Source organism: Mobula birostris, chromosome 9, assembly GCF_030028105.1.
Source record: "Mobula birostris isolate sMobBir1 chromosome 9, sMobBir1.hap1, whole genome shotgun sequence".
Classification (NCBI taxonomy): Eukaryota; Metazoa; Chordata; class Chondrichthyes; order Myliobatiformes; family Myliobatidae; genus Mobula; species Mobula birostris.
Genome location: NC_092378.1, coordinates 46287117 through 46300139, shown reverse-complemented (window position 1 = coordinate 46300139; position 13023 = coordinate 46287117). Strand labels below are relative to the sequence as shown.

The following is a 13023-nucleotide window of genomic DNA, read 5'->3' as shown; positions in this document are numbered from 1 at the left end:
CACAACACACCGAACCCTGAAATGGATGGGTAATGCAGCAGAAATCATAATCGTACATCAGGGGTCACTTTATTAAGTACCTAATAAGGTGGTTGCTATGTGAACATTCTTCTATAAATTACACTGAAGTATTCAGTAGTCAGTTGTATTTTTTTGCTCTTTATAGTTCTGTGCTATATACAGATGGCTGTTAAATTTATTGGTAGTGACTGCATCTGAAAGGCAAATCGGTCAATAAATTGCACTTCACAAGTGTAACTGGTACCACAAAATGTAGCTTTATTTTTTGGGCCATGTCATTATCCATGAAATAACCAATGCTAAGCTATCAGGAGCCCATTGTGCCAATTACACGCCTACTGCCGTGGATCACGGCATGATTACTCTTTCCATCTGCTTGTTAGCCCAGTAATCAGTTCCGAGTGCAGTCTGGAGTTTCTAGAAGGGCAGCTCTTGGAACAGGAAATGCCAACTGCTGGCCCTTTACAAACTGTGTCAGTATTCCCCCTTAAAGTTGATCTGAGCCTGAAATGAGAAATTCCTCCCCTGCAGTTTCTCTCCCTTTGAGCCCCTGAAGCCTGACAATGTTGGCCACTGGCCAGTCACTGTCTCCCAACATATGTTCTGCAGTCAGTTTCCAGTGGTTGATTTTCTAATTGGATGGAAGCATTGAACTGTTGACAGTCTCTTGGGGAACTAAAAATGAAATTGGTTCTTTTCTCCCTGTTTCTCCTGAGAGAAGTGCTGGAATCAAATTTCACAGCTTTGAAGAGGAGCTTGGTACCTTGTGCTTTGTTCCTGTATAAGAACCGAGATTAAGCTGGAGCTTTTTAGAGTACAGTACTGTACCAGGGTCCGAAGCACATATACAGTGCCTATAAAAAGTATTCATCTCCCCCCCACAACCCCCCTGGAAGTTTTCATGCTTTATTGTTTTATGACTTTGAATCATGGTGGCTTTTTTGACATTGATCAACAGAAAACGACTCTTAGTATCAAAGTGAAAACAGATCCTACGAGGTATCTAAATTGATTACAAACATAAAACACAAAATAATTGATTGAGTAAGTATTCACCCCCTTTAATATGACACACCAAACCATTTCTGGTGCAGCCAGTTGGTTTTAGAAGTCACATAATTAGTTAAATGTAGATTTGTTTTTGCATACCCGTGTGCAGTCAAGGTGTTTCAATTGATTGTAGTAAAAATACACCTGTATCTGGAAGGTCCAGCTGCTGGTGAGTCAGTATCCTGGCTAAAACTACACCATAAGAACACTCCAAGCAACTCCACAAAAAGGCTATTGAAAAGCACAAGTCAGGAGATGGATACAAGAAAAATTCCAAGTCACTGAATATCCTTTGGAGTACAGTTAAGTCAATCATCATGTAATGGAAAGAATATGGCACAGCTGTAAATCTGTCTAGGGCAGGCTGTCCTCAAAAACTGAGTGACTGGGCAAGGAGGGGACTAGTGAGGGAGGCCACCAAGAGACCTATGACAGCTCTGGAGGAGTTACAAGCTTCAGTGGCTGAGATGGGAGAGACTGGGCGTACAACAACTGTAGCCCGGGTGCTTCGCCAGTCACAGCTTTATGGGAAAGTGACAAAGAGAAAACCACTTGAAAAAAACTCACATGAAATCTCAGCTAGATTTTGTCAGAAGGCATGTGGGAGACTCTGAAGTCAGCTGGAAGAAGTCTGATGAAACCAAAATTGAGCTTTTTGGCCATCAGTCTAAACACTGTTTGGTGTGAGCCAAACATTGCACATCATCGAAAACACACCATCCCTATCGTGAAGCATGGTGGTGGCTGCATCATGCTGTGGGGATGATTCACTGCAGCAGGCCCTGGAAGGCTTGTGAGGTTAAAGGGTAAAATTAATGCAGCAAAATACAGGGAAATCCTGGAAGAAAACCTGATATAGTTTATAGGAGAACTGTGATTTGGGAGGAGATTTGTTTTCCAGCAAGGCAATGACCCCAAGCATAAAGCCAAAGCCACACAGGAATGACTTAAAAACAACAAAGTTAATGTCCTGGAGTGGACAAGTCAGAGTCCAGACCTCAATCCAATTGAGAATTTGTGGCTGGACTTGAAGGGGCTGTTCACTCACGATTCCCCATGCAATCTGACAGAGCTTGAGCAGTTTTGTAAAGAATGGGGAACAGCTGTGTTCAGATGTGCAAAACTGATAGAAACCTATCCATACAAACCCAAGGCTGTAATTGCTGTCAAAGGTGCATCTACTAAATACTGACTTGAAGAGGGCGAGTACTTATGTAATCAATTATTTTGTGTTTTATATTTGTAATTAATTTAGATCACTTTGTAGAGATCGTTTTTTTTCTTTTCTGTTGATCAGTGTCAAAAAAGCCAAATTAAATCCACTGTGATTCAATGTTGTAAAACAATAAAATGTGAAAATTTCCAAGGGGGACGAATATATTTTATAGACACTGTGTATAGCTAGAATGCCTAATACCTTTGCACAGTACTGTAGTAATTTTGTGTATTGCACTGTGCTGCTGCCACAAAAACAAATTTCATGACATATGTGAGTACTGATAAACTGAAGACTGATATGAGTCTCTGTTGTAGACTGAGAGTGTAAAGGAGGCAGGGGAGAGGAATCATGGTTGGGAAAAGGGAAAACGAGCAGGAAGAGCCAGAGAGACTTTCTCTAACAATCAATAAACCAATCGTTTGGAATCAAATGACCTGCCTGGTGTCTCAGGGCTGGGTACGTCTGCACGCGCACCAAGCACCACCCCTGGCACGCCTTCTCTGCCCCCTATCCCACACGCCACCTGCAGCAACCCACACTCATCATTCCCAATATCCTTTGCTACCACCAGATTTTGCTCCTGGTCTGGCCTCCTGTATATTGGTGAGACCCGACGTAGATTGGGAGACCACTTCGCAGGGCACCTACTCTCCAGCCGCCAGAAAATGTGGGATCTCCTAGTGGCCACCCATTTTCACTCCACTTCCCATTCCCATTCCGATATGTCTACTTGTGGCCTCTTCCTCTGTCATGATGAGGTCACGCTCAGGTTGGACAAATAACACCTTATGCAGGTTTCCCCCGCCATCCGAAGGTACAGCGTTCCTATGAAACGGTTCGTAAGTCGGAATGTCATAAAGCAAAGAAGCAATTACCATTAATTTATATAGGAAAAATTTGTGAGCATTCGCAGACCCAAAAATAACCTACCAAATCATGCCAAATAACACATAAAACCTAAAATAACAGTAACGTATAGTAAAATCAGGAATGATATGATGAATACACAGCCTATATAGAGTAGAAATACTTTTCCACAATCATTGACGCACTGCTCTCCCTAGCGAAAATCTCACGCAAGTGCTCTCGGCAGAAACACGGGCGCAAGCGCTTTCCAGTAACCTTTAAGCTATGAAGCTGCCAAATCATACCAAATAACACGTAAAAATACACAGCCAATATAAAGTAGAAATAATGTATGTACAGTGTAGTATCACTTAGAGGAATTGGGAAGACACCAAGCACACTGAGTCGTCGGAGGTTGGGGTGGTGCAGTGGCCCCCACCCTCCGGGCCGCCAACCGATACCGATCCACAAAGCAGGCAGGGGTACAGCGGTAGCCAGGACGCACCCAACACATCTTTAAGAAAAAAGCCGAAACAAACAAGCTAATTAATTAGGTGCTGCCTGGCACGTAAATGTCGGCCCAGATCAAAGGCAACGCAATCGACAATTGCCTCTGATCTGGGCCGACATTTACGTGCCGGGCGGCACCTAATTAATTAGCTTGTTTATTTCGGCTTTTTTTCTTAAAGATGTGTTGGGTGCGTCCTGGCTGCTGCTGCATTCTCCACGAATCGGTATCTGTCCGCAGCCCGGGGGTTGGGGTGGTGGGACACTGGGGTGTCAACTGTTTCCATGAGGGCAGGCAGGTCATCTTCTTCTATCGCTGCCTGCCTCGATGTCAAAGGTCGAGGTTTGTCGTCTGCTGTGGCTGATGTGGAAGGCTTGCTTGACTGCTTAGCCTCGCGCATTTTTCTATCATACAGTTCTTTGTAAGCACTCAAACCATCCTGCAAATATGCCCTAAACCGACGTACCCTTTCAAAATTAAAGTCGTACTTTTCTGTAATCATTGCAGCGAAAATCTCACGCAGTTGCTTCACATTCAGTTCCTTTCGGTCCGTTCGCTACTGCATTCGGTTTTGATTGTTATCCTTTCCTCTTCCAATTGCATCAGCTCTTCATCTATCAGTTCTTGGTCATGGGATGCCAAAACCTCTTCAACATCATCTTCGTCAACTTCCACAAGCCAAACTCACTTTGTCCTTCCTTGGTTCACCATGATCAAAATGCTTAATTATGTCTAGTTTTATGCTAAGTGTAACACCCTTACGAGCTCTTTCAGGCTTTTCTGATACTTTAGAACTCATCTTGCTAACGGCTACTCACAAGCACGTGTTTAAGCAATGCCGGCGAGAATGCCGTTCCGAATCTGGGGGAGAGCAGCTGCTCGGGGCGCGCGCTGATTTTTTTCGCGCGCTGCTTTTTTTTGTAACAGTGAAAACACCTTCTGTTGGTGAAAACAGGGAACTAATGTAGGTCTCTCATAACAGTGAGGTTTCGTAAAGCAAATGTTTGAAAAGCGGGGGACACCTGTATTCCGTCTAGATAGCCTCCAACCTGGTGGCATGAACATCAATTTCTTGAACTTCCAGTACTGTAAACCCCACCCCTCCTCCGCTCCTTTACCATTCTCCATGCCCTTTCCCCCTTCTCACCTTATCTCCTTGCCTCCCTTTGGTGCCCCTCCGCCCTTCTCTTTCTTCCTATCAACCTCCCCCTTCTCCAGCCCTGTATCTCTTTCCCCAACCAACTTCCCAGCTCTTTACTTCATCCCTCCCTCTCCCGGTTTCATCTATCTCCTTGTGTTTCTCTCTCCCCTACCCCCACCTTTTAACTCCACTCCTCATCTTTTATTTTCTCCAGTCCTGCTGAAGGATCTTAGCCCGAAACGTCAACTGCACTTTTTTCCATAGATGCTGCCTGGTCTGCTGAGTTCCTCCAACTTTGTCCGTGTGATCCTTTCATTACTGTAGTTTTTCTATGACTTTGTACATATGCCCAACAGTCTTTTGAATGAATTCACTTGGTTCTCTGTGACATCTCAGTCTGATGCATCAACGCCTGTACTCCAGACCTGTTTGCAAGATAACCTGAAGTAGTTTCAGAAGCACAAGAGGTTCTGCACATGCTGGAAACCTAGACCAATGCACACAGAAATAGTTCCACAGATTTTCACTGACCACAACAGTAATTATGTTCATTTAGAGTTCAATATCTTTCTGCCCATACACTCCTCCCACCTTATCTCCATAACATCTTCCATTCCTTGATTCTTACCTCATACACTCTCCTATTCTCTTCCTACCATGGATGGTTATGCAGCCAGTTGTATAGACAGAGCCCTATGTTTGTTTCACTTCATCACATTCTCCTTACAGCACACCTCTTTGTCCGAGCACATCACCTCACTCCTTGATCTGCCAGCTATTTAAATTTTGACAATGTTTGGTGATATTCCTTGCGGGATATTACTGATTCTGTAGGTGTAATTTGGCATTGTGGGTTAAGGCAGGTAAAATATGAATGTCGTCAGAAGTGACTGGCACGGCAGTGAAGCAGTTAACATAACGCTTAGAATGCCAGTGATCTGGGTTTAATTCCATGGTGTCTGTAAGGTGTTTGTATGTGTACCCGTGACTGCATGATTTCCTCCAGGTGCTTCAGTTTCTTCCCACGTTTTAAGGAACGTATTGATTCGTAGGTTGATGATCAACTGCCATGGGCTCATTGGGTTGGAAGGGCCTATTACCAAGCTGTATCATTAAATAAAAATGCGTAAATAAATTTGTTGTGATATACTTGGAGCCTGATTGTTCAATGTTTTCACCTGTTGCTTCCACTTTTGTTTACTTCAGCATGGGATATTGCATCCTTGTAGCCCATGGACTGAACCGATTGTGCGGAGTCCTCAGTAAATGGGGAACCAGCATTGTCACCGTGTCCTCCTTACTCCTGCTTGGACTGTTCTTCTGGAAGACCCTGAGACAGAATGAAGTGTGGCTCTCCAGAGAATCGCTGTTCAGGTGAGATTGTGATGATCAACCCACACCCTTGAAAAGACAGCCATGCCTTGCATGTGACCTGAGGCACTCCATAATGGAGAGATTTTTGGCCCTTTTTCTTGTTAAAGTACATGGGCTTTCTCATGGGGTGCACACTCAAACAGATGAGTTTTAAAAGAATTTCTAGTATATTCCTCAAAAAGATTGATTCTGCCAATCACATCTTGGGATGCAATTACCCTTAACTATCATCTGTCAGGCCTGACTACCCACCATGAGTTATTTGATAGCAAGCAAATGGAATTAGCCATTATTTCCAACTAAACCAGCATTCCAACAATGAGTTAGGGTGAGAAGGTAGCTCTAAGGGACATAGAAGTCAATCGACATCCATAGGTAGAGATGAGATGGACACCACAGGATACTCTGCCTATGAAGAAGCCCAGTGAATCTCACACCAGACTGTAAAGGTCTAAGCAAGTACAGGTGCAATAATTGAACATTAATGTCCCACACTGGCTGCAGAAGCCAAGGGACTGACTTGTTGCCAAAAGAAGTGTGTCAGGAAGGACATATGGCATTTGGTAACCTTTGGCTCCAGTGGGTCTTCTGGAGTTAGATCATCCTGGATTTTCCAGTTTAGAGGAATAAGGTGACAACACATGACTTTGCAGAGCAGAGGGAGACATAGCTTCCAAGAACTGTTCCTGCCTGCCCCCATCTTCTCAGTGAAATACCAGTGTTGCAAGGTTTTCCTCACAGGAAGTGAGTTAGAAAAAATTTTCTGGGATCTTGTACTTGGTACACAGATTCTTGCACCAAAGGCACGAATAATTTCAAAATAAGTGCAGACAATCTGGTCTCATTGTTTGTGTAGGTCTTCGCAGCAAAACGAAATATATTGGTCTGTGAAAGTTATCCATTCTATAGAATTGTTGCAAGCACAAGGTGATCAGTTGGCCCATTGTGTCTATGTTAACTCCTAGTGGAGTAAATACATCAGAACTGTTCCTTCTCATTCTGCAAATTGTTCCCTTCCTGTTCCCACTAGAAGTCTCTTGCAATTCTGTTTCTTCTATCCTATGGCCAGTGAATTTCACATCATTGCCACTCAGTTTCTCCACACATTCCTCTTATGTCTATTGCCTCAGAATTTAAGTTTATGTTCTTGCCCTTGAGCTGTCAGTCTATGGAAATAGTTTTCCTTCATATTCCCTACCCAAATGGTCCTTATTGTTTGTAACTCCCTTGTTTCCTCAACTTTTTACTTCAAGGAAAACAACCCCAGCTTCTTCAGTCTAACCTTGGAACTGAAATCTCTTATCTCGGGACCTCTTCTAGTAAGTCCTTTCTAGGACTTCCACAACCTTCCTAAAGTATGGACACAATATTCCAGATTTGGTCTAAATGGGGCTCAACATAGTATCCCAAGTTTTGATGCCAGTCAAAGCTACACAAGAAAGGCAAAATTTCTTTTTTTCTTCCCAGCAGAAAAGGAGGTCATTTTGGCCCATCGATTCTTTGCCAGCCCATTCCCTACTAGCATTAAAGATTAGCTTTATTTGTCACATGTACATCAAAACATACAGTGAAACACTTTGTTTTGTATCAACAACCAACACAGACCGAAGTTTATGCTGTGGCGGTCCGTAAGTCATGGGGAGAATGTGCAAACTCCTTATGGACAACGACAAGAATTGAACCTGGATCAGCAATCACTGGCACTGTAGAGCGATTATACTACTGATCTGCAAGAACATTAATTTATTGTCTCTATATTCCCCATGTTTACAATCCCAGATTCTTACCATGGGTGGCAACTTACAATGAATAAATACCTACCAATTAAATTCTATTTTTTAAAATGTTTATTAATTTAAAAAGTTAAAGAGAGGGTCTGTAAAGTCTACATCTATTTGGAGACCAGTGGTAGTCAGATTTGTCACATAGAATTTGGTGAATTTGAAGCTCTGTGACCAATCAGGATAAATGCAGCAACTCCTCCTGGGAACTACTATAATTTTTCCAGTTAATGTTCATTGCAGTTAAAAAAGTAAATATTGTAAAGGAAGGAAGATTAGTGAAATCTTAATGTTATCTTAAGACCTCAAGCATTTCAATTCTTTTGTAAATTAATTGGTGACAATTGCTATGTAATGATAGACTCTCTTGGTAAAAAGCTGAGTTCATTGAATTGTTTGGTATTAATGCTATTTAAAGCAGTTTGGAATAAAATTCAACTTGAGGCTTTAGTTCTGGCTCTCTTCCCCTATTACTCTTCACAGATCTGGAATGCAGACTTTGCCCCTAAATGCCAAGGTCCACTATAACTATGCCAATTTCCTAAAAGACTATGGTCGCCATGACGAAGCAGTATATCACTACAAAACAGCTCTGAGGTAAGCAACAAGCTCCATGTTTCTCTCACAGTGTTCACCTTCCGACCTCATTTACTTCCTAGAATTGGTTAAAGGAGCTTTACTCAACTGTGAAAAGTTTAAAGGGAATATCTGGCCACTGTCCAAATCCTTTGTGCTTTCCGATGAAGGACAGCCTAAGGTTACCATAGCAACACCAATTTCTCTTCAGGGATGGGATGGCCTGCTGCTCTTTAGCAAGTACAGGGCATTTGCTGTGTTTGTTGGTTTGTGAATAGTTAACAAAAGGAGTTTGTTTTCAAGTCTAGTGCGTGTGGCGTACCAGACAGACCCATTGTTCTGCACAGACCTGATCTCGGGTAAGAAGGAGGAAGGGATAAAAGATCAAATCCAAGGGATAAAAAAAGAAAGGTCTTGGATTTCTATTGCATGGTATCAGACCTTCGGGATGCACGAAAGCATTAGACAAATAATAAAATATTTATGAAAAGTAGGCAACTGCGATTTTGTACAGAGCAAGGTTCTGTAAACAGCATCAGAGGCACCTTTGCCTTTAGGGTCCTGATAATAGAGGAATGCTGATCAGAGCTGAAAGCATGATTTCTCCAGCTCAGTGCAATGCAATACATTTTCCATTCGCAAGAAGTGGTAACGGCATTTAAAAGACATTTAGATCTTCTTACAGAAACATCTGCATGATGCTAAGCTAGGGCACATCATCCGTGATGTTACCTGGGGTTGTCAGGTGATTCGGGTCTTTCAACATTATACACCCTCGCCCAGGCGACCCGACCGGGGTTGATCAGACCCCGGCCTGTGTCCTAGCAGCAGCCCACGATCTGCCCTCTTTATCCAGAGCCATCTTGACGCTTTCTCTGCTGCATCTGTGGTGGTAGAATTGGCTCTCCTTCTCTCTCCCGTGATTCCAAGTGCAGTGTATACTTTGCAGAGCGACTGGCCTGCAAAGCCATGACACCCAACCTCCACGGGCCAACACTTTGCTCTCCAGCCTCTTCTTTGGCAGTTGTTCTTCAGATCTTCATACTTGGGTCTTTTCCGTTTGTAGGCCTCCTCCATGCGTTCTTCCCACGGCACGGTAAGCTCAAGCGTAAGAACATGCTTCGATGAGTCGGACCACAACACAATGTCGGGCCACAACGTAGTCTCTGCAATGTGGGGAGGAAACTGCAGCTGTTTTCCCAGGTCTGCTTTTAGCTTCCACTCCTGCACAGTGAAGAGCAACCTGGTTGCTTTCTGGTGTTCTGTTGGTCTTAACCCTCTTTGACAAAGCAGTTGGTATTCTTGACTGGACTTGTTTTCTGGCAGATGTTAAGGGTGCTGCAGATTATCTCAGCAATTGTCCGGAGGACCTGGTCATGCCGCCACTGATAACGGCCATCGGCAAGAACTCTGGGACAGCAGCTCAGAATATGCTCTAGCGTACCAGTCTTTGCACAGAGGGGGCAAGCTGGTCGTTCTGCAGGGCCCCAGCAGTGTAGGTTGGATGGGCTAGGAAGGACGTCATAAACAGCCTGGATAAGGAACTTGATGCGGTGTGGATCCACCTTCCAGAGATCGTTCCACGTGATCTTTCGCTTGATCACCTGCTCCCATTTGGTCCAGGCTCCTTGCTGTTTCATTGCCACTGCTCTGCTGGCTCTCTCCTCCTCCACAGCTGCCCTTACTTCATTCTGGACCAGTTCTCGTCGTCTTTCCCTTGTACTTTGTCAAAATGGGGGACTTCAAGGCTTCCAAGTCCAACTCTTCCCTTGGCACCTACCCCCACCAGCACTTTGTGGCGCAGTCGCGCCTCGGCTTCTGCTCTCCGCTTTCTTCCAGTTCTCACTGCCACTCTCGCTCCGGCAACCTTTGGATCTGAAGATTCCCAGAACAGCAGCACCTCTCTTGCTCGCAAAACCTTGAACTCCTCCTTGATGGATTTCAGCGGAGCCTCAGTTTGCAGTTATTCCCGTACAGAGCGATGCTGCTGATGTTCCTTGGTAAACCCAGACATCTTCGCAGGAACCGGCTGACTACCCTCTCTAATTCAGCAACAGTGGAAATTGGAAACTCATAGACAAGCAGTGGCCAGAGGATTCTTGGTCGTATACCGTGCTGGTAAATCCATGCCTTAAACTGCCCTGGAGGTCCAGTCCTGTCAACCTCTTGCAACCGTTGTTCAAGCTCCCCATAGGTGTTTTTTATTGCCGCCTTATCTCTGAGTGTTGCATCAAACATCTTCCCAAGACTTTTAACAGGGTTCTGTGTGATGGTAGGAATTGGAATGTCCTCAATAGAGAAACAAAATTTCTTCAGTACTCTCCCCTTCTTCAGCACTATAGATCTTGATTTTGCAGGCTTAAAGGACATCCTTGCCCACCTCATCAACCTTTCCAGCCCCTTAAGAATCCACCTAGCACCAGGCGCTGACTCCGTAGTGATAGTCAGATCATCCATGAAGGCTCGTATTGGTGGTTGGTGGATCCCAGATCTTGATTTTGGGCCTCGACACTCTGGCTTTGCAGATTTTACTAGAATGTTCATTGCCAGGGCAAAAAGGATGACTGAGTTGGTGCAGCCTGTGATGGTGCCAATCTCCAGCCTGCACCAGTCTTATGTTATTGGCCCTGTTGAGACTCTCAGGTGGAACTCGTTGTAGTAGTCCATAAGGAGGCTTCTGATTCCTTCAGGAACATAGTGCCTCTTCAGAGCATCTTCAACAACCTTGTGGGGGATTGATCCATAGGCATTGGCCAAATCCAACCATAAAACCACTAGGTCACCCTTATTCTCTCTGGCCTCTCTCAGGAGCTGCGTGATGACTCCAATGTGCTCCAAGCAGCCTGGTACCCTTGGAACGCCACCCTTCTGGACGGAGGTGTTGATGTAATTGTTCCTCAGGAAGTACTCTGTTAGGCATTTTGCCACCACGCTGAAGAAGATCTTCCCTTCAACACTCAGCAAGGGTATTATCCTAAACTGGCTGATGTTCCTAGAGTTCTCTTCTTTTGGAATCCACACTCCGTTTGCATACTTCCATTGCTTGGGCACTTTGCCTCTCTTCCAGACGACCTTGAGGATTCTTCGCAGCTGCCGGAGAGGCCGGGGGCAGCGTTTATAGATGTTGTAGGTGGTGCCACTCGGACCAGGAGCTGAGCTAGCTCTGGCTTTCGTGACTACTTGCTGAGCCTCCTTGAAGAGAGGCTCTCGAAGGTCGAAAGCCTCTGTTGGTTATGCAGGGACGATGAGAGCATCACAGTCTCCCAGATCAACCTCTCTGTCCAGGTTACTGAAGGTGCTTCGAAGATGGTGGTCCATCTTTTCCTTTGTGCGGGACAGCTTTCCGCTTCTGTTCTGACCCAGCAGCTGTTTGGTGAACTGAAATGGGTTGCTGATAAATGCAGATCTTTTCTGTGCTCTTTCCCTCCTGCGCCTCCGATGTTGCTCCGCTCTTCTCAGAGTGATGAGCCTTTTCCTCAGCATCACACGCAGCTCTTCCAGTGGTGCCCTTTCCTCACGGTTTGCCAATTTATGTTGTTGCTTGAGCGCCTTGGGTTCTTTCCGGATGTTGTGGATTTTGGTGGCTCGGTTGTTTTTAACATATGGCTGTTTGGCCCGCTTCTCTTCCTCGGTAGCAAATCTTTCTGCTGCCACAGTTATGTGGATAGAAAAGGTTTAGAACGATAAGGGCCACATATGTGCGAGTGGAATTAGCTTTGGCAGGAAACGAGGTTGGTGTGGATGAATTGGGCTGAAGGGCCAGTTTCAGTGTTGTATTACTCTTTGACTCAATGACTGGTTAGCACACTACTGAGAACACTTTTATGCAACAACACTAAAGAGGACCAGTAAAAGGCACTTTAAACCAATTTATATTTTCCAGCACTTATACTCCAAGGAGTCTCCTAACAATCTACTTTATCAACCCCCTCCCCCACCTTCCCTGCTCCTGTCTACTCTCAGTGGCTACTGTATTAGATACCTCCTATACCTAATAAAGTGGCCACTGAGTAGATGCTCATGGTCATCTGCTGCTGTAGCCCATCCACTTCAGTGTTCGACATCTTGGGCATTCACAGATGCTCTTCTGCGCGTCACTATTGTAACGCATGGTTGAATTACTGTCGTCTTCCTGTCTTCTTGAACCGTCTCGCCATTCTCCTCTGACCTCTCTCATTAGCAAGGTGTTTTCGCCTGCAGAACTGTTGTTCACTGGATGTTTTTGTTTGTTTTTCACACCATTCTCTTTAAACTCTGGAGACTGTTGTGTGTGGGAAAAACCCAGGAGGTCTACATCTTCTGTGATACTCAAACCACCCCATCTCACGCCAACAATCATTCCACAGTCAAAGTTACTTAGATCACATCTCTTCCCCATTCTGATGTTTGGTCTGAACAACTGAACTTCTTGGCCATGTCTGCGTACTGTTATGCATTGAGTTGCTGCCACATGATTGGCAGATTAGATATTTGCACTAACGAGCAGATGTACGGGTGTACTTAATAA

General features: G+C 44.6%; 1 protein-coding gene across 2 annotated transcripts in view; it reads left to right on the top strand.

The window, feature by feature from the left end:
* The window catches only part of tmtc1 (transmembrane O-mannosyltransferase targeting cadherins 1), a 187719-nt gene that overhangs the window by 110576 nt on the left and 64120 nt on the right, over nucleotides 1–13023 (top strand). For both annotated transcript variants that reach the window (XM_072267978.1, XM_072267979.1), the window contains exons 9-10: nucleotides 5992–6159; nucleotides 8424–8537. In XM_072267978.1, coding sequence (XP_072124079.1) covers nucleotides 5992–6159; nucleotides 8424–8537 — 282 coding nt within the window. The remainder of the gene's footprint in view (nucleotides 1–5991; nucleotides 6160–8423; nucleotides 8538–13023) is intronic.